This window comes from Amphiura filiformis, chromosome 1 (genome assembly GCF_039555335.1).
Source record: "Amphiura filiformis chromosome 1, Afil_fr2py, whole genome shotgun sequence".
NCBI classification, from domain to species: Eukaryota; Metazoa; Echinodermata; class Ophiuroidea; order Amphilepidida; family Amphiuridae; genus Amphiura; species Amphiura filiformis.
In genome coordinates, this window is record NC_092628.1 from 71529211 (window position 1) to 71551708 (window position 22498).

A 22498-nucleotide genomic window follows, 5' to 3' on the forward strand; every position below is an offset into this window, starting at 1 on the left:
CGAAGAGGTGGTTATATAGGGAGGGGAGCCCCCTCTTAAAGAGGTATGGGTTGTGCTTCCGGGATAATAAACTAATTCATAATCAAATCATCTCCATGCATCGTTTATGTTTCATACAAACAAACAAATCCCCCACCCGCTCCATCGTTCAATATACGCGCATGTATATGATTTCTAGGCCTAGAACTCGTGAGTGTAATATGCCACCTACCTTCGACAGAGAGCATCAACTGTCGTCCACGGGATAGATTTCGAAATCAATCATGATAATAATTATGTTAGCACAATAGGCTATTGTATACTTCTGGTTATATACCCTATACTGTGTCCTTCCAGCATAATAGTGTTATGATTGCAAACCAGATCAGCTCTACTTTTTAATCCCTTGATTTTTGGTTTCTGAACAATAGAGAAACCAAAACTATATATTTGAAATGAGGGATTGTACATTGTAGCATTGTACAATGTGTACTTGTTAAGTTGCAAGTGTTTTTGTGAGAGTTCTATTAGTATGTTGCTGTCAACATATCACTTGGTAAATTCCAAATGTGTATTACTACCTGTATCCACTATAACAGGAAAAGACATTAAGCAGCACCCAATGAACCTTGCACTGATTGCACTTGGCAAAAGCACTGTGATTTTGTCAAACCACAAGTGCACTTTTGTTGCAGCTTAGGAGAATCAATTCGCTGTCGTAGTGCACGTTAGAATATGACCGTTGCTAGATCAACTAGATCACACTTTCTTTGTTACGAACCACTGATCAAAATGATCACAAAACAAAGCCTATGGCATATCAAAATTCGGAACAGGTGTATAAGCCCAGGCTTGGAGCAGTAACCAATGATTACTAACATGCACTACGACAGCGAATTTGGATTCTTATCACAGAATTGGCAAGGGCACGATTCTCAATATGCAGACTTGTGCATTGTTCTGGTGAAAAAATTAAAGGGGCATGCATTGATTTTGCAAATCAAAAAAATTTGGTCATGTCATTTGACCTCTTATCTATTACCCACGTGTTGTTTACTAAATTTCAATTTTGATTCTCAGAAGCCAATTTTGACCAAAGAGGAAAAAATCATTTCATTGGTGCAGCAAACTTTTATTAAGTGAACATTGTATGGAATATAATGCAGAAAATAATATATTTTTATATGCTTGCTTATACCTGGAATGTTCAGTTATTTTATACAAACAATTTTCATAACATTTACCTATATTGCACACGATGTTATAATTTTATGACATGGGAGTTGTATCACAATATTTACCAATGGTGTACTGTCACCAAAGTAGTGAATAAAAAGTTTTTATATCATTTCCTGTGTCATAAGTTTCTTGGTATTGTAGTAATTGGAGAATTTGTGAAATGCTGTTATTCTCTGTAGTTTAACTACTGATATCAATAGATAATTCACCATTCTTTTTTTAAGGTTGAGTGATAGTGATTAAATTGACATTCCTCATGAAATAATCATGTGAATAAACACATGTTTAGCTTGTTTTGAAAGGATTCAATCATGTTTCACTGTTGTTCACCACTGCTTAACAACACACGTCCGACGGGTCTGCATGGCTACCACACAGACGACGTGGATGCATTGTTGTTAAATGGTGATGAACAACAGGGAAACATTGAATCCCTAAATAGAATAAATCCCTCCTAGATGGCAAGATAAACTGCATTTCGCAAACTCTCATGAACTTGTCCTAACGTATTATTGTGAACCACCTTTAATTTTGGATGAACTTGATTAGTGAATTATTGCATGACATCCCTCTTTATGTGAAAACATTGTGCAAATTTTATGAAATAATTTAGGTGCATTTTTAAATAATATTTTTGCCCATTTTGTTCAAAGGTGTGTAACATATAATTTTTTGCCCTTTTTGTTCAAAGATGTGTAACATACTTTTTTGCACTTTTTACTCAAAAGGTGTGTAACATATAAGTATATAGAGAGAGTAGCCATTTAGGATGCTATACCCTAGTTTTCAATCAGATTCAGGCTTGTAGCATCTTCTTTTTTTTCTTCTTGAATTTATGTTGTCAGATATTGCAGTTCTCAAAACCTAAAGCACATGATACCATACAATTTAAGCAATGTACTCTTGGCCATATCAAACTTGTTTTCAGCGGTGGTCTGTCATTGGTTCCGATAGAGATGAGTGGGCAACTTTGAAATTCTGGCTAAATCCTATTTTCAAAATGGCAAATTTAATTTGGAAAACCAATATTCTGTCAAATCAATCTGATATTGAAACTCAAAATGATAAATATTATCTCTGACTTTTTAAAATATACTTTTATTTGCCTTTATGCATGTTATATATTTCTAAAATGATAACCAAGTAGTTAAGTTATCCAAGTAGTAAAGTTCTTCACAGTCCTTGATTGTTCACTGGCTAAGCAGTGTTGTGACTTGTACCCTTCCATCCATAGATCCAGTCAAACACATGCCTGTATTAAAAGATGCACACCAATCCACATTCACAACTGGGGTTTTGTGGCCTAAGATGGTTAGAGTTCTCATAAGGCCCTGCTCTCGTTGTCTCTGAAATACAACATAAAACCAGATATACATGAAAAAGTTTTTGTTCAGCAAGTGTGAATCCTTATTAAGTGAATTAAAACAAAGTAACCAAAGCTGTCTTCTAATTAAATGCTAATTTAAAACCAAAACTGTATAAATTGAAATTTTTCCTCTTTGACCTAATTGCTCAATCAGGCCGAATATAGTGCATGTTATAATGTTGTTATATAAATATAATACATAAATATTCATGAGCAAATCATGCCACTTTATTGGTCAATAGCATATGACACAACCGATTTCAACGTGGGATAGATTTCCTTATCTAAATGACAATCTCATCCCCATAGCAAAATTGTGGCGGTGTAATAAAACAAATACTACATGGTTTATATCAGGAAATTTCCCTCGGTACTAGCTACAGTCCTATCAACCCTCACCCTCCATAGCAAGTACTGAGGGAAAAATAGTTTTGCCCTATTCCCCTCTGACCATGTAGTATTTGTATATTACTTTCCTGCATCTCGTGATTACTCACACACAGGAAGTTGTCAAAATACTGCACACAGACGCTGACACCAATTGACCAATGAAATATCTGGATTACCTAATAAATATTAATGAGGTATAGTAACACAAATTATAGTACCTCAAAATTGAGATTTTCAAAACATCCAACTCATTTCCTAGACTTCTGCTGATTTATGTGTGACTTGTATTCAAATGCGAATGATGTAAGGTGGTGCACAGAATCCAATATGAACAACTCAGTGGCAGCTGAGATTGGATTAATCACTTCCATTCTCTTGACCCAAAGGCTGACAGTAAAATTGTTAACTTGATTGTTGGGAGTGGCCTTCTTTTCCTTGTTCACTGTCTTCAAATCTGTTTCTCACTTCTCTTTCCATACATATATACAGGCCAGCATGTTTATATCTAGGCTTTTTAGCCTGGCTTGAGCATTTTTTTTTAGCCTGGCCCCATCAGGACCCAAGCGTGTCTCCACATGGAGCGACCGTTTAAACAAACTGTCATATGCAGCATTTTATCCCTTTCCCTCCCCCTATTTCATCAATTATGATATTGAGGACAGCTGCATCTATCACACATTACCTAATACCTAATGGTGTCTTTTGTAAGTAACATCATGCAACAAGAAATTTCAGTAACCAAGCCCCCTACCTGGTAGATAATGCCGCCATATGGAGCACATGTGAGCAGGTGTTTGCCTGCGCTATCAAATGCAAACAGTTTGCCACGGGGTACATGCTGACGATGGTAACCACCAAACCCAGACATCACAAATGGACCTGTTGCTCCTTCATGGATTGGTAAGTCACATACTTTCTCACCTATTCTATTGATGCTCCACTGAATAAACTGGTGAAAAAAATTACACAGGGTAAACATGGTTTAAACAGTTTTATGGAGCAATTCTTTCAGGATACGTCTCCCTTGTTTGCATACTTTCTTGAATCTTGTATTATACATATACACACTGTGTTGTACTGTGATATAAAATTGGATTGATTGAGCCCATATTTATTGGTCGAGCTATGAGTTTTAAAATATTGGACGAGACGTAGTTGAGTTTACACTGTATGAGACCCACAATGGAGTTCTTGAATATACTTATTATGATGGTTGAGTTTTTCAATGTGGCCGTAAAACAGTGTGCCTTATGGTTAATTTTCTACCTTCAAACATACAAACCATCTCAAAATTTAGGTCTTACATGTAGTACATGTAATAGGAAACTTTCTTTCTTGAAGGCACCATGTCAACAATGCCTAGAAACTTGCTTTTTCCTTGTAAAAGTACCATCATTTTTCATCATTTTCTGCAATTCCTTTTTTCCGATGAAGGCACCAGATGAACCCACCTTCTTTATATACGCTACCAACTAATCATGGGTCATCGGGAGTTTGACAGCAACGTCAAATGCAGATTCGTTTTTTTTATTCCGTCAGTTTTATTATACCAGCATGGGTAACTGACACAACCCATTACCCTAATTGAAGTAATTGATCTGACTGATCAGTCAAACTAGACACAATTTTATGTACAAATGTAGCATGCCTTGTAGGGTGCTTACCTTTCCATCAGATCCCATGCTATATATAGTCGGCTCATCAGGGCTAAATTGTGTGGCATATGTCTCTCCTGTATGAGCTTGCCAACTCAGTAGACTCTCATATCTGTGCATATCTATAGTAAAGAGAAATCAATTAAGATTTAGCTATCTGAGATACATGCACTGACATCCATGTTTGTGTGTATCCTTCTGAGACAAATAAGAGTTTGCCAAGTGTAAAGACTTATATTCAGGATTATACAGCTTTCAAAAGGAGTGCATCTGTATAATTCCTCAATAGCATCTTTCTACCTGGCTAAATCTGAGCTCTCACACCCTAAAACCAAATCTAACTATTGACAAGTAATGTGTTTCTTACTATCCTCACCTGAAAACATCACATACTACCTAGATCTTTACACTGCATAGCTCTCTTCAAAGTCATTAGCCGGTAAAGAGCCACCAAAGACAAGGGACTGTCTTCATACCGATAAATACTTCTAAAGATTTTTATTATCTAAATCAATATATTAATGAAAAATAACACTTTGATGTTTTGCAAAAGTTCATTCTACAATTCATATACTTTGAAAACTTGCTTGATTTATTGTTGTTTCAGCCCTCTTTACAACATAACTCAAGAACCACAGGACTTACAAAAGTATATCGGTGATATTTGAATTCTTCTGCATGCTCACTATGAAATGATCAATGCAATTTTTGCCAAAGCTCACTACCATTCCCAAGATGCTGTGAGCTACCAAATCGCAACAGTTTAGAATAGTTGCTAACCTTAAATCCCAAAAATGTTCAAACACTTGACCAATAATATGCACACCTACAAAAACTTACCAAATATTCTAATCATTCCATCCATGCCACCTGTTACCAACAGATTTCCATTGTGATTGTAATTTGTACAGTTGACACAACCTACACCTGGTTTCAGTTGTAATTCTCGCTGCAAGTAAGAAAATACAGAAACACATTTATTTATTAATAACAATTTCTCTGCTAAAAACAAAGGCGTCAGTTAATACATTGGTATCCAATCAGTTAATCTTTTCATAGGGGTGGCCGTGTGCCAGTTCAATACATGTCCATCAATTACCATATTTCCTTGAATAGTCGCCCTCTTCATATAAACGCCCCACCACTTTTTTTCAGCCAAGATGTTTCAAAAATGCCAATATTTCCATGCTATCTTATTTAGTAAGCTTACCAAGTTGCACACATGGTCGATAATAACGTTGCTAATCGGCAAAAATCTGGTCGGAAACCCGGAAGTGAACCATAAGTAAGTGTTCCTAAGTTCATAGTTCGTCATTTCAGCATGAGTTTTAAGCTTATCTAATGCTTTTAACAGGAATTGACCTCTAATAAACACCCCATTTGGAAAATGCAATGCCCCTGGGGGTGACTATTCGAGGAAATACGGTATGTAACAAAACTGCAAGTTCTTTGCATCAAAACATCTTGAAACATGCATGCAAATACCACAACACAGAGAACCAGCTTGACGCACAGAACATACTTTGTTTTGACTGCCAATTTCTTATAAACTCTGAACTACATGTAAATACTCTGTTTACTGTGAATGTCTGTGTGATCATGCAAGTGTGGTGTATGTGTGTGATTGTGTATGTGTGTGATGGCCAACTCACCTGTATTTTCATGACTTTCATATCCCATACTAATAGTTTAGATGAGGATGATGACGGCTCTGAATCACTGGACCTGTGTCTGCTACGAGCATTGGTCGCTGATGATGACACAAATGAGGTACTGCTAGGACTACAAGACAGGCTTAGTACTCTGCAAAATCAGTCAAATATTGCTATACTGAATAAATGAGTAACAAATGCAACTTAAATTCACACATATAAACAAATTGCAGTTATTCGAACTTCTTCAAAATCTCTACAGTTGTGATTGAAGCAACAGCTTCATGTACTTTTCTTACATGTATAGAAAGTTTAGTTAGGTCATACAGAAAAACCATGAGCTGAATTTATAAACATTTGTCAGTTTGTCTTTTGGACAAATTGAATCCATTGTTGCCATCTCTATTATCTCCTCTATTACACTGCATCTCTTTTCTTTGTACTTTGATTTCACCCATAATGAAACAATATCATAATCAAGGAACATTTTATCTCAATGTCATCTTTTGAATTAAAGTGTAACCATTGTCTAATGTCTTTTCACATGGTAATCTACACAACTATTTTCTCTTTTCCTTACACTCTCACATATCTACTTTCTACAAATAGCACAGCACAGGGTCAAACCATGTTCTTACAGCCACATATTTGGTCAACTGCATGCTACACATAAAAATAACAAACTGTTGGACACAGCTGTATGTCATTACTTTACTACGTATCTCACCTTGGATGTGTGCTTACTATATCTACTTCACACAGTGGTTTCTTAGCTTCTACATCATACATCTTAATAATCTCACCTTGGATGTGTGCTTACTATATCTACTTCACACAGTGGTTTCTTAGCTTCTACATCATACATTTTAATAATCTCACCTTGGATGTGTGCTTACTATATCTACTTCACACAGTGGTTTCTTAGCTTCTACATCATACATTTTAATAGAGCCACTACTGCTTCCCAATAACATCTGTAACATGAGAACAAAATACACATAATAAGTTACAGTATTTCTACAAGTAAATATTCATACATCTATCAGTCACAAATATTGAGTGATTAAAAAAAACCTAACAAATATATTCACCTAAAAATGTGCCAGTCACATCACAAAAGTTATTGAGATGATTAGTAATTTTGAATGTGGAATGTTTATGAATCAAATATCTATCATCTTGGATAAATTACTTATCCATACATTGTATATCGAATTTCAGCTATGCTATGTACACACATATCTAAAACTTCTTACCATCCTGTCTGACTTTGAGGCCCATTCTAATGACATCAGTGGTGCTTTAAACATTATGGTGGATATTGTAGCAGGGTTTGGTGAAAATCTCCACACCCTACAAAGAACAAATAAGTTGACAGTAACTTATTAAACAATTTTATAACACAGAACTTCATATACTGTTACTAAAGTTTCCAAATTTTGTTCAAACTAGCTTATTTATCTTGACAAGTGTTTTTGAAGTGTATCATATATGGAAAATGATCACCTCACAAGGGCACAGCCAATATACACCACAACAATATCTTCATACTGATAAACTGTTAACTGTATTCTCAAATGGAGAAAATCTATTCGCAGAGAGAAGTACTGTTCTGTGTATTCATACCAACTCACTAAATGAAATCTCGGTGAAGTTTATGATGAATCACTGCTTCATAAATATACATTACACTTCCTCTTGCTTGACAACATCATCGATGTCCAAACTGGCTACTCTAGTTCCAGATGGTGAAAATGTACAGCTGCTTACAGAAGAATGATCTTTGTATACATCCTGATTCAACATGTGAAGCATATGATAGATAATTACTTCAGCACTAATTGTCACTTACTTGACTACACCATCCACATCCATACTTGCTACTGTTGTTCCCGATGGTGAAAATATACAGCTGCTTACAGAATTGTATTAATCCTGATTCCCCAAGTGAAATGTATGTGAAGCGTATGATAGATAATTACTTCAGCACTTACTTGACTACACCATCCACATCCATACTTGCTACTGTTGTCCCCGATGGTGAAAATCTACAGGCGCTAATGGATGAATGGTGTTCAGTGTATTCATCTTGACTCAGCACAAGGAATGGTGGAGCACCTGGCAACTCTTCTGCTAACAAAGCACACACAGATGTCAAATTAAAAAACATTTCTTTAGTTTATCATGAGAATAACTATTGGTTTAAAATACAAGGGATATCAATATAATTGATCAAATGTTGTATTACTGACGAGTTTCACAAATACATATCATTCTCCAATAGGATACTGAAACTGGGAAATATAATAAAGTGCATGTCTTGACTCAAACGTTTGTGTTGGGCAAAAACATCCATGACAAAAGTGGTTAACTAAAAGATGAATGTGATTAAACATAATAATTTGCTGTCCAAAAATTGAAGTACATTAATATGGATGCAAGGCATTCAAATACAAGACTAAACAATCACACTGTACGCACATGTACAAACACACATACGCACACACCCCTCCCCACACATACATTCAAACATTAAAACAGTTTACCAATCACATTTACGGAACAACAGATGAAGTGCTGAGTACATTCTGACCAATAAAATACCTGTAACACATTTAAAATTACAAAATTGGAGGCGTTAGATTTGTCTCTATTCTCACCTGAAGGTTCAAGTTTGTTTTCATAATCAACTGCAAGAAGACAAGCATGAAACATGACATGGATTATGAAAGGTGTAGCATCACTCATAGGCGCCAAATTAAAGTCAAAGTTCTTAGGCCATTTCAAGCAACATGTAACTGATATCAGGGTTGTTGATTTTTTTTTTTTAATCGATTTTTTTGATTTTTTTTATTCCAAGAACTGCTATACCCCATAATAAAGTCAAAAGAGTGGAATGCTAGTCGTATGCATGCACAATCTTACCAGGTATTTACAAATCAAAACATGTTTTTACATGTGAAAATTTCAAAGAAAAATTTGGTAAAATCATGGGGAAAAACCTGTTGAATTCTGCACCTTGAAGATGAATTTTTAGCAATAGATAAAGTGACATTATAGAGGTATTTTAATTGTATCCAAAAGTTGTAGAAGCATTAAGAATGAAGTAAAACAGTCAATTTAAGCAAGAAATTAACTTATTTAAATCAAAAATGGTAAAAAATGGAAAATGTTGATTTCAATCAGTGATTAAAAAAAAATCAAGTGATTTAAATCAAATTGGCGTAATTTAAATCAAACAACCCTGACTGATATATTAGATAAAAGCATGCTGATTTCACTATGATTGTATGGCACCCATGGAAGGGAACAGATTGTTTGGCCACTTTATTTTTCATTTATTCTTGTCTAAAGTTGCAACAAATAGCAGGTCATTGGGTGTAATATTATTTTGCAGATAGGCCTAACAAACTGTAAGAACTATTAGCAATCATTTGTAATGCATACACTTTCTAAAATTGACAGTTACCATTCAATTTCCTCAATTACTGTAAAATGCTGGATGTCCACTATTTGGTCCCATGCATGACAATCCAGTATTGTAAATTCACCTGTAGCCTGTCCAAGTTCTCCCTTTCATGATTTAACACATGTCCCATGTGTAATGCTATTGCATGAATATCTAAAAAATAACACCACCACCTCATAGTAAGATCCCAATGCTCCTCTTGTTAGGGTTTTATGATCAGGAAAATGTTAAAACATTTTCCTGATCATATTTATGTTTAGATATGACTTTCATTCAGAGCAAAATGAGGATGCCTCTACAATAAATGGAAATGAAGTAGTCATGTGATAGACAAAGTAACTTGTTAATGAGTGTAAAATTGATGTAATTGTGATTAGTGGAAATGTAAGAAGATAGATGGAAACTTCTGATAACATAAAGTATAAGCATAACATATGTTGATTGTAAGAATCTTCACAAGTAAGATATATCCAAGCAAATATATTGGTGTCCATCATACGGATAGCTCAGACTGTAGAGCACTGGACTGGCAATCCAAGGGTTGTTGGTCAAATCCCACTTCAGCTAAATATTCTTTGCTCACCATCGTTAGTAATATTTAGAGTTAAACATTAGTTTCACATTACGGTACATAAATGTTGCATTCAATAGGTAACATTTTAGTAGCATACAAGGTTAGAAGGCATCATATTGATAATATGAGTTAATAAAACCAATGTATAATGGTAACTTCAAGCATGTGTAATTGGTCTAGAAACTACTAAAACTAATTGCATTTGCAGTACTAATACTACAGTGTTAAGAAGCCATTTACATTGACAATCAGTTCAAACTGCTGATAAACTTGCAATTTGTAGTTTTCTACATTTGTACATTACACTGCTCAAACCCATTAAGCATTTAAGAAGACATCAAATTACAAATGACAGACACACTGATTACAGAGATGATTGTTGTTTACATTGGACTAATATAATGTCCTTATACATGTGATTAGGATGAGGATGGTTTAATTGATGTGAAAAAATGTGCTACAAAGTTAAAATTAATCAGTTTTTATTATGCTAAAATACTCTTAATAATTATTATAACCTTTTTACATGTTCATCACATGCCATTCAATAAAACATATAAATTAGTGCCATAAATGTTAATTGTGAAATAGTCAAAATAGTTTTGTCATTGATTTTTTTTGGCAAAATGATAACTTTTGATATTCTCTAAGTGTGTACTTTTAGCAATTGGACAGTACAAAGTCCAATTTTGAATGAAAAAAAAACCAATACAAACAAAAACACACACACAAAAATCTACATTTGACCTTTCATTTTGTTATTAAATGCTCTCAATAATGCACAAAATATTGTGAGATTAAAAGCTCAACATTGTCCACAGGTGTTTTTTGTGTGCTATGTTGGAGTATAAACTTATGGAAACAATTATGAAATTGGATAATGACAATCTAACTTCAATTTACTGATACCCACAATATTTTCCCTTAAATATGAAGGAAAAGGATTGCCATGTTAATTTTTTGAAAAAAAAGTCACACATTATTTTGATAAAGGGGGATGTATGGAAAGGGTATCATTAAAATGGTCCAAAATGTTGCATTTCTGAATCTGAAGGAATCTGTGAAAGAAAGTGTGTAATAATAGAGGTTAACTCAACGATCCTATGAAGAAAACACTACATCTGCTCAAGTAATGCATCAATACAATAATATCTGGCATCATTTTTAGGATATTCCATTTAAAATCCACACTACCCCTGTTGAAGATCTTATAAATATCTTCTACAGAAGGAGTATGAAATTCAAAGTTGATTTATCCTAGCTAATCCCTGGAGCTAATCATTCAGAGGCCTAGCATGATATGATTCATCCAATTGGTTGGGGGTACCAAGCCTAATTCAGGATATACCAGGATTTTCTGGCAATTTTAATTGGCTTTATTAAATTTATCATTCTCCCTCATGCCTTATTATAATGCTATCCCATAGGAAGGAGTCAATAAAAAGATCCAAGTACACACACACTTTGTGTGAAACAATGTGACTCTATAACCCACAGAGATAGGAGTATAGCTGACCAAGTGGAATTGCTTGCTTGGAATTCTTGCTTCAAAATACTTAAACTTACCATTTTTGGAACTTGGAAGACTGGTGTCATCACCAGTTTTGAAATCTTGTGCACCATCACCCCAAGATTGCTCAGAAATTATGCCACCCTTGCTGTTAGAATTGGCACTACCCCCAGGTACGCTGGTCATTTCAAATAGGGCCGACTCCTGGCTGGCAGGCTGGGCAGGTGCAGCAGCTATTTCTCCAGTAGATACAATAGTGGGTGCTACTATAGTTCTGGGTTTAGAGAAAAGTTCTTGTCTTTGTCGATCATAAGCTTGTTGTTGTTTTTGACGACTGGCCTCGTAGGCTTGTTGTTGTTTTTTGACGACTGGCCTACAAAATGTGAGTGAATGCAAAAATAAAATTTGTTATAAACAAAAAGAAACACACATTATGTATTTGCAACTATTCATTCCGTAAAATCATACTAAAAGAAAGGACTCCCTCATATGTAAGAATTTATAGAGAAAACTCACACAATGTAGGCACTGGCCTTGACACAAAAATTGACTTCTCAGGCTCATTATCAGACGATGCTTTGGCAGATGCACTCACTGGTTACCAATTTCCAGTTTTAATTGTGTCAGTCGTACTACCTGATCTCTCTATACCTTAACATAGCAGGTATAAATCGCCTATCTCAAGTAAACAAATGAAGAGCTTTGTTTCAAAACCCCTTACATCCACTTGCCCAATTTTGAGAACACATCAAAAAATCAAGAAAACAATCACTGATATAAGGTGTTTTTCAACACAAGCCGTTTTTGGCAGGATGCTCACCCTACCCAAGCATCCTGCCAAAAACTGCTTTTGTTGCAAACCCCCATACAACAATGATTTTTTGATGTGTTCTCAAAAATGGGCAAATGGATGTAACGGGTTTTGAAACAAAGCTCTTCAAATATACTTACCGCAGATAATACTTTATCCACTGCACCTGCTGATGGTTTTTTAGTTCCATCTTTAGCTTTGACGGTGCTAGTAACAGGTACCGCCTGGTCCCTCTTCTGACCAAGTATTGCAGAGAAAGCTCTTGAAGGAAGAGGACTAGACTTGGTAGGTGCTGATGAGGAGATTGGTGTGGCTGTTGGCTTTCTTGAAGGTTGTGGAGATGCTTGTTTCTTGATCCCTAGTCCTCTGGCTGTTGACTTAAACTGACCTTCTTTGGAATGATCCTCTCTGCAAATAAATTGATGTGTAGCTTTTTTATTTTGTCACAAGATGTCAAAATTGTCTTTGCAAATCAACTTTATAACTTAAAATTGTGTCAGTGAGCTTGTCTCTCAATGTGATATCCAGCACAAGCAAGGGTGAAAGTCAGCAATTTCACTTTTTCAAGATATCAGACAGACAAACCTCATGAAATGATATATTACAGGCACTTATTGCTTGTTACCAGGGTCATGAGTATCAACCAATGTTGTTGATGCCATTTACCAAAATTAAAGTTTGTTTAAGTGTTGTGCATCCTTAATCATTGCATTCCTATGGCATGTTTGTTTTAGTGTTGTGCACCCATAGCCAGCTTTCACATGTAAGCCACTGGAGGCTGCCATCTTGGTTTTTGATGTATTGTTATTGTAGAAGCTCTCGGTAAAGACACAATTAATCTTTACCTGAACCAACGTAACTAATTTGTGACGAGAAGACAAGAAAGTGAAGATAATAAACATCATCAAGATACGTTTCAGCTTAAGTGTATCCTTGGATTTGTGATAGTTTGTCATATTTGTTGTTGGTTTTGAGTCATCGAAGATTGATCATTGTATTATTTAGTACCCAGCTTCTGCATAAATAACCAGGGGAGCAATCCAAGTTTGCTCCTACAAATGTATTACTAAATCTCAGTGTTGTTTGCTATTGTTCACTCAAATGTTCAAAACTAACTTTGCCAACTTTGCAGACCCTTTGTGCTGGTTGGTTATAATTTAAATGAAGTTCAATGTGAAAAACTAAGGACACATTGCATTAATCAAATCACACTCACTCTGGTATAGCAGCAAAGTCATCTAATATTTCTGCCGTTGCACAAAACTTGGCTGAGTTGGACCAATTGTCATTGCGTCCATTGTCCTGTTTCTCCTTTTCTATACGTTCTAAGATGGACACCTAGTAATGCAATTCAAACATTGCAAAGTGATTAATTAATGTTTACAAATAGCTGGTGATTTATAGAATCTGAGCATATGTACATCAATCATATATGCCATCATCAGGTGTCTTTGTTTTAGTTGTAATTGAATATTCCCAGGTATTGAAAAGGATTGAGCACCCATCATGTCTGCATCTATGCTGGCTATGGAGAGAAAAGTGTATCTTTTGATCTCTTTTGCCATACACTCTAAACTTTTCGCCTTTTTGTCTTTCTACCTCTTTTTCTACCCAAGTACAATTATGCAGCTCCTTTTGTATACTGCAAGTTTGACTAATATCAAAAAGACTGTTGTAGGCACATGCATATGTATAACATCCTTTTCTCATACTTGTACATAAATATGTTCAATATTAGCTTTCTGATACCATTGAGAACTAAAGCATAATCAAGGCATATGATGTCTAAGCAGCAGACAGGTGTATATTCATTAGCTGCTGCATGAATGATTGCATGTTAATCCCATCATAATGGGTTTACCATAGTATGGGATTTTATGAGGTTCCCATTATTATATCAAATCCCTTGGAATTGGTAAATAAAGCGATTCTTTTTTTAAGCCATACCTGTCTTTTTAGTAAAGAATTGTCTTCTTGTAATTGACTCATTCTCTTCTGTTCAGTATCAAAATTCAGCAGCTCCGGAACAGGTACACTGGAGTTAAAGATCTTGTAACTATGGCAACTGTTTTCCATGCATATGAATATATACAATGTAGATAATTGACTGTGATTGACCTAAAGTAATGACATACTACCAGTTCATTTTATAAAATGCAATTCTAGCCCTGCTGTTTAGTTTCATGTTAGAAGACAAGGTTGCTACGTCGGCACACATCTAAATCCAGCGATGCTGAGCACTGATGAAGAACTCAGCATCGCTGGATTTAGATGTTTTTGCTGACTTCGAACTTTTGCCATGTTCAAAGACTTTTGTCTGACACATCGTTTATTTTATTGGCCTATTGGTCTAACGGCTCGCATCCAAACACTTTACTTGGAAAACCACTTTTATGTTTAGTTTCATGCCCATTTTGATCAATGGGTTTTATTCAGTATGGTAGAACCCTGTGCTAAACTGCAGGAGCTCAACCGCTCATACTTGTTTTGCCTTTTTACAACCTCCAAAAAGATATCAATCACAATTACTTTTCTTTCCCTCTAGTTGGCCAACGGTCATCCTCGACCAGCATTTGAACTAGGGACCTCGGAGTATCTAGCCTGCACTCTTACCAACTGATGAGCTATCCAAGAAGCTCCTAAGTTAATAGCTTCAAACTCAAAGTGTAATAGCATTTGATACTGAATTAATGGATAAACTGAGGTGAAATAATCACACCATGTTTTCTGTAATTCTTTATTTTTTTTAAATTTAATTCAATTCCTGATGCTTTCTTCCATGTCCAAATTGAATGAAACAATAAATTAATATCAATCACATCTCAGATCATAATTAACTTCAAATATTAAGTGAAGACAATTCAAAGGATATGCATAGCTTGGAAGATAATACTAAGAAAATTATGCAGAGAGATGGTGAGAGTTTCTTGCCACTGCTTGCTGAAGTAAAGTTCAAAGACTGAATTCTGTTCTGGGTTCTTGAGGAATGGTAACACTGCAAATTAATATAAAACACATGCTAGTTTAGTATGAATCTATTCTACAGCAGTAGATGGTCTGCCAGTGAATTTGGTGCAGTTTCCCCAGTTAAGAAATGTTACTCTCCATAGTAAAAGTAAGTGGCTAATATACATGATCATGTATATACTGGGTTATTCCAGGTGAAATCCATCTACCCCCTATGTAACACCTGACTTAAATCTTCCACACAGGGAGTGTGAATTTCAAATGGGTTATCTGAATGTGTGACTCCATTTGAAATCTACATCCACTGTGTGGAGGATTAAGGGCATGGCCTCCATAGCGGTATGGATTTCAAGTGGAATATAGCCCATTTGGGGTTCTTCTCACAAAGCCTTATGATTGATATACCACACATAAATACTTAGTAAATCATTGGTAAGAGCAATTTATTGTAAGTCTTTATGAAATAGACTCTAGGATAGAATAATAAAAGCAAAGTTCCCTTCAAATGTAGTTACTTAGGGCTCATATTGAAATACCCTACCACGTTTTCACACAGAAAGAAGGCAGGATTCCCCTCGCTAAGCGCGCGCCTCAGGAAAGCTCGGTCATAAAGCGGATGGATTATATGCATCAGTGATACACCCTGCCCAGGATTTTAACAAAAGAAGGCTAGCACAGGAAAGCTGCAGGATGGCGCACACCTTCCTGTGTAAGGGAATTTCAATATGAGCCCTTACCAAACCAATCCTTCCACTCTCCATGGTTTTGAAGTACACCACTCATCTTGTCAAAGAATTCTGTGACTTTATCTGGACGATTTGTCTGTACAGCATTTACCACATACAATCTGTAAAATAAATAGTAAGATATTAATGTGTTTAACAATGACCCATTGTGTACTTGTGTCAAGTACACGAGTACAATGAGTACATTTTGTTTTCCGTTAACTAACCTTATTTTGGTTTGAGTAAAGAGGTGCTGCCCTGTGTGCTGCAGATCCCTACCCAAACCAAAGTAAAGGTAGAACCCAAGATTTGTTTGCCACTTCTACAGCACTTTGTGTACAGGTGTGTTTGTTTGCGTGTTTATTTGTTTGTTCAACTTGTAATTGTGGAAACACATGGGTCCTGATGGGCCCAGGCTCAAACATGTTGCTCAAGCCCATGTTTTTAAAGCCTTGAAATTAATCATGCTAGGTGGCTTATAGAAAATGTCATAAACATTTAATTTCTTTTAACAACTTCATGGTTACAACTCACAAGCAAAATAAGTTTTGAATGATTGTTTTGAAGTATCAGTTTGTTATAACATCCTTTTCATATTTTGTATGTTTGGCGTGCTTGCTAGATTTTAATTGATATGCGGGACTTCAATTCACCCTTACCTCAATACACTGATTTCTAGCTTGCGTACATTGGCATTGTGTGAAGATTCTAATCTTGAAAACACCCTCCTATCCAGGTGTTCCCAGAAACTTTGTAACCCTGCTAGATCATATGACCATACATAGCTGAGCAGCTGTTCAACTATTTTTTCCACCTGGAAAAATAATTTTTGAAATGTTAGATTTACATACATATGTACAAATTCAGTAAGCTCAATTTCGAATCATATAAATTTATGCTGTTAAAGTAGGTAGTATGAATAACTAAAGGACCATAATAATGACAAATTTAAACATGGAAACACCCATGAATTATGCATGGATACAACATTGGTGATTTGGCAACATCAGAATTGAGTACAGCATTGTGACACAGCCCCCTTCTTCTTAGTTTCGTCAGCACAGACATTGACTGTCATTATATTGACATTTTTTAACAGAATATGACTCTCCACTAAGTTGGACAGCAAGTAGCCCTGAAACATGTACTAATGTAGCGGAAGATCGTGGTAGTCCCCAGTAAGTTTATTCACATAGCATGCTAGATTGGGAGCCAACATGACACGGTACACTGCTCGCGTGTTTGTATTCAGCGGTCCATTGAATGTGTGGCCGGCATTTGCCAAATTTTGTGAAAACAAAGCTTATTCCCAAAATGTCAGTTAATTCCGATTTTGTGTTTGCGAGTTATGCATGATTATATGTATAACACTGCTCCATAGACCACTGTTGCAATTTCGTTCTGGTATACCAGAACGAAATTCAAATTTGACGATATTTTTGCAAAACGAATTAATCTGCAAGAAAGTTTTGGTACATAAACATTATGTAGCCAGAGGTTTCTTGTGGTATAAAAATCTCAACTTTTTTGAGAAAAGTGGGGGATGATGAGGCTGTGGATCACGAAATGCCCTTTTAATAGGCGGGAAATGTTAGGCTTTTAAAGCCGAAAAGTAGACCCACGTTCAGAGTGCTATTAGTTGACCTGTCTGGTCTAGACAAGCAAAGTACATGACTTCAATAAATAATTTGTGATGCTTCTGGCGAGATGTAGCAAGACAATTCTCAAAATAAAATATTTTGATATTAATCCGCGATGTTATAAGGCCGGCCGATTACGAGCTGATCAAAGTATAGTATGTCACTACTATTGAGTCTACATGTTTTTCCGGGATGTTTTTGTATGTGCCAAAATGTCTTCCACTTCCAAGTTTCAACCTGTCAAAAATCTCTCAGCCAAGTTGCCCCATTCCCTTTTTTTTGCTCTGCCAAAATGTCTTCCCCTTTTCTTCTTCTTTTTTTGCCTATTACTTCTGTGGTCCGAGCTGTGCGCCAAGCGTAGACGAGCGTACACACAGAAGAAATAAACAATCATGCTGATTGGCTGATCAACGGACTTGACAACAAGCCGGTTGACCCATTGGTCGTCGGCGCTGTGCGTAGTAGGTAGGTATGCCAGGCAAACCTTAGTTAACACATTTGCTAGTCAGCGAAATTCGCCTAGACCGGGGACCAAACACAATACATATTTACCTACATAAATATGTTTTCTATACTTCACTTGACCCAAATATATGATTTTTTATGGTGATGAGACACTCACACATGGAATTTTAGAGGGATTTTGACAGAGATGTAGACTTGAGTCGTGTGACTTGGACTTGAGTCTGACTCAAGTCACTATTTTTGGGACTTGGGACTTGACTTGCAACTTTTGCAAAATGACTTGACTTACTTGTGACCTTAGCTTAGACAAAATGACTTGGACTTGGACTTGAAAAAATTGACTTGTTACCAACGCAAGTCTGAGGTTACTTTCTTGTAAATTGAAATTTATGGATAGAATTTATGAATATTAATAGGCCTACAATTATATTAACAAATTATCCACTGGCGGGCCTTGTGTCCGGCATAACCTGAACTGGAAAGTGGAAATAAATACATAAATAAATAGTGCCCTCAATCAGCGACACAGGCTCGGCGTTGGAAGTAAAAGTATGTCGGGTTGAAAACTCGGGAGTCCTGTCCCAGCAAACACAAAACTGGTATATAGACTTGTAGTGACTTGTGACAACTTGTGACTTACTTGCGACTTGACTTGTGATTTGATGACTTGTGACTTGACTTGACTTGCAACTTTTTCAAAATGACTTGACTTACTTGGGACTTGGACAAAAGGACTTGTGACTTGGACTTGACTTGCAAAAAATGACTTGTTGACATCTCTGGATTTTGATAGCAGTTCCATTAAAAAAATGCTGCTATCATCATGAGACAAAGATCTAAACACCCCGTAGGCCGGCGTAATGCTGTTTGGGGAATTTTGCTAGCAGAATCTTTTTGATGAAAGTCGATCTTTGAAAAGATGTAACTTTGCCACGGAAAGTGCTATGACAAAAATGTTTTCAGTTTTGGCTTTCTTTACTCAAGGGCTTTAATTTGATATATAAAATGATGCAGTTTAATGGCAAATTTAAATTCACCTGGCATACCTATATAGTAGGCGACCTTGTCACTTCTAAGGAAGCGATCGCAATTCACCAGCGCGTACCCGGACCGTGGAAGTAATAAAAAATTAACTTTACCCATGCTACCAGGAGACAGCAAATTATTGCACCGTGCACATGCAGCCACTTAGGCAGTATTAGACTAGTAACATTAATGGCACCAGTCATGTCAGTGAAGTAACTTCAGTAAGTAAGCTTAAACTTATTAATATTTTAGTCCGAATAATCAGACCCAGAACAAAATATTAATTTCTGACATGATCGTGTACTGGGTCTGAACTGTTTCCATATGAAATCTTGATGGCAAATTGGACAATAGAAGCACATGGTTCTACGTGACAGCTTTTAATCCCTATTCAGGTTACGTGAATCACGCTATTGTGGACCATCCTTCTGATACTTGAGTGTTTGGACAAGCGGAACGGTTTTTTGTCTACCTCTCTGTTTGTAAACAAACCAGGAGGTCGAAATCGTCCTCCTCGCCGAATACGAAAGTCAGCGTAATAGTACGGCACTGTTAATATTTGACTTACCCTGAAGCCTTTATCTTTGTCGTATTTCAGCTCTACGTCAAGTGTTTTTAGTGTGCCTGTGAATCCCCGGTACAAGAGATAATCACGGACAAGCTCGTCCATTCTCAACATTGTCTCAGACATTTTTAAACTGCAATCTTACAACCCGTTTTACATAGCATTGTTTGTGAAAATTAATGGGATGTGTGTTGTTTTGGTTCACCGACCTTTCACCTCGTCCAAATGTAACAAGAATAGTCTTTAAAAGGACCGAGTCCCGTAAGGCCAAGAAAAAAAAAATTCTCGCTATTCACAATAAGGGCGCCGCCAGCGGTTTGCGATGTAATCGTGATGTATCATGGGAAAAGGTCGACATCCAAGTCCGCGCAATACGAATATTACCATGCTATTACATAGGAACATGTGACAATATTTTTTAGTTTGTCAAAATAAAGGTGTTACACGCGAATCGATACTCAATAATACTTAATAATGTGATTTGAAATGTGCACAATTAATTTTTTTCTCTATCGATTTGAGTGTAATACCGTTATATTGACAAACTAAAAAATATTGTCATGTGTTCCTATGTAATATAGTACGTCCAACGTAAGGTGGCACATGGCCTTTGTGTCACCCCAAACTAGGCTGGCTGGTTTTTGGATTGTACCACTTTTTGTAGGGAAATGCACTAACTGTGTATTTTTGTTTTCTAATTCCATCTTATAGAAAGTGAATACAGTTTTCTCATAAAAGTTGTTATACACATCATAAATATTGATACAATTATTTTTAACTTACCTACTCCAGTAATGGTATAACTGAAATAGGAGCTTTTCAATAGAAATAAGATCTTCCATATGAACCAGCTGTGTTAAAGGCACTCCTTAATGAATAAGCTCTTTCAAGACAGTAGAAGTAAAATTCAAGTCCAAATAAAGTATCCAGGGAAATTAACAGGGTCAAATGCTCTTCTATGTAAGGGTAAAGTAGTGTTGGTGTTAGAAAGTATGATATATTCTATTCATAATCATAGTATAAATTCCTGGGATCAAGTACTTCAAATCCAACAGCACGTCTACCATCTGAAGTACTAGGCTCATCATCTGATTCTGATGATGATGATGATGATGATGATGATGAAGAGGAATCTTGAGATATGATGATATCCTGTATGCCATCATCCAATGCACCTGCTTTTTGCCAGTAGTCTTCTTCTATCTTTATTACATGGGCTACAGCATTTGCCCAGTTTTCAGCACTGACCCTCTGTAAAGCTTCATCAAACAAGTTCTTCATGTCCGCTATTTTGAAGGTTTGGTTGTGTGTCTTCGCATAATGTTTTACTTGCGCCCAAATAAGTTCTATCGGATTTAGTTCACAGTGATATGGAGGGAGTCTCACTATTTTGTGTCCATGTGCCTTAGCAAGTTCATCCACTCGTTTCTTTTGGGAGAAGGGTTTGTGCCTTTTGATAATTTCATACAGTTCTGGACGAATCATATCAGCTTCATACGGTATGTTGTGGTCTTCAAGCCATTTCTTCATTGCCGCTTTTTTACTGTTTGAGTTAACATTGTCTCCTTCATTCTTGCTGTGATATGAAGCATTGTCCATCACTATAACAGATCCTGGTGGTATGTTTGGAAACAGCTGATTAATGAGCCAAGCTTCAAAATGTTCAGCGTTCATTTCGCTGTGGTAATCTCCATCCTCTTTCTTTGCAATGAAAGTGTCTTTGGCACCATCAATAAATCCAGTGTCAGTACCGGCATGCAAAACAATCAGACGTTTTCCCTTTCCAGTGGGAACTTTAAGTCCTCCAGTGCCATCATCACGACAGTCAATACCAAACTCTAACCAGCATTTGTCTACAGACTTATGTGCGTTGATCCATGTTTCATCTAAATAAACGATTGTTGGGGGATTTTCTTGCCTCCTTATGTTACGGATAGTTCTTAAATACTTATATCTTAGAGCAACCACCTCATTCCTTTCCGTTAAAAACTTCCTGGCATCATGTTTTCTGTATTTGAATCCCAGTTCCTTTACCAAATTCCACAAAGTTGATCTTCCACCTTGAAAGTTGACATCTCTCTTCACTTCTACTAACAGTTTATCTAATGTTGGCAGTTCCTTTCTTATGTAGAAATCATGAATTTTCCTTCTAATTACACCTTGATCAAAATCATCTGGCTGGACAGTTTTACGCCTATGCCTTGTTTTGTTTGGCGTATGTGTTGATCCTTCTTGCTGCTTTTGGGCTTTGATACGGTTAAGAGATCTTCTCGCAACCCCAGTTGCTTCAGCAACTCTTTTCTGCACTTGTGTAACAGGGGTAATCACGCCACCGGCCTCTTTTTCCCTCTCAAAAAATTCATTCACTTTAAGAACAATATCACGAGCTTGGCTGTTCAGTGGTTTTCCTCTTCGAGACATAGTTGAAAATGAACTAAAAATGAATAATCTGTGACTAAAATTAT

At 36.2% G+C, this 22498-nt stretch overlaps 1 protein-coding gene across 2 annotated transcripts; it reads right to left on the reverse strand.

Moving 5' to 3' along the window:
- Window positions 1-447: 447 nt before the first annotated feature.
- Window positions 448-20174, reverse strand: LOC140152599 (WD repeat-containing protein 91-like). Of its 2 annotated transcripts, XM_072175019.1 has the most exons (17): window positions 20037-20174; window positions 16997-17151; window positions 16350-16459; window positions 15518-15640; window positions 14593-14675; window positions 13862-13983; window positions 12786-13053; window positions 11891-12173; window positions 8942-8971; window positions 8276-8414; window positions 7538-7634; window positions 7161-7255; window positions 6282-6432; window positions 5470-5578; window positions 4639-4751; window positions 3726-3923; window positions 448-2564 (listed from the first exon to the last, which is right to left on the reverse strand). In XM_072175019.1, exons 1-17 carry the CDS (start codon window positions 20157-20159, stop codon window positions 2409-2411), a joined length of 2355 nt encoding a protein of 784 aa, XP_072031120.1. In that variant the 5' UTR covers window positions 20160-20174; the 3' UTR covers window positions 448-2408. The 2 variants fall into 2 exon arrangements, with proteins under 2 accessions (XP_072031120.1, XP_072031110.1); XM_072175009.1 differs by lacking the exons at window positions 15518-15640; window positions 16350-16459; window positions 16997-17151; window positions 20037-20174 and having other exon boundaries at window positions 8276-8411; window positions 14593-14736.
- Between the last annotated feature and the right edge of the window lie 2324 nt (window positions 20175-22498).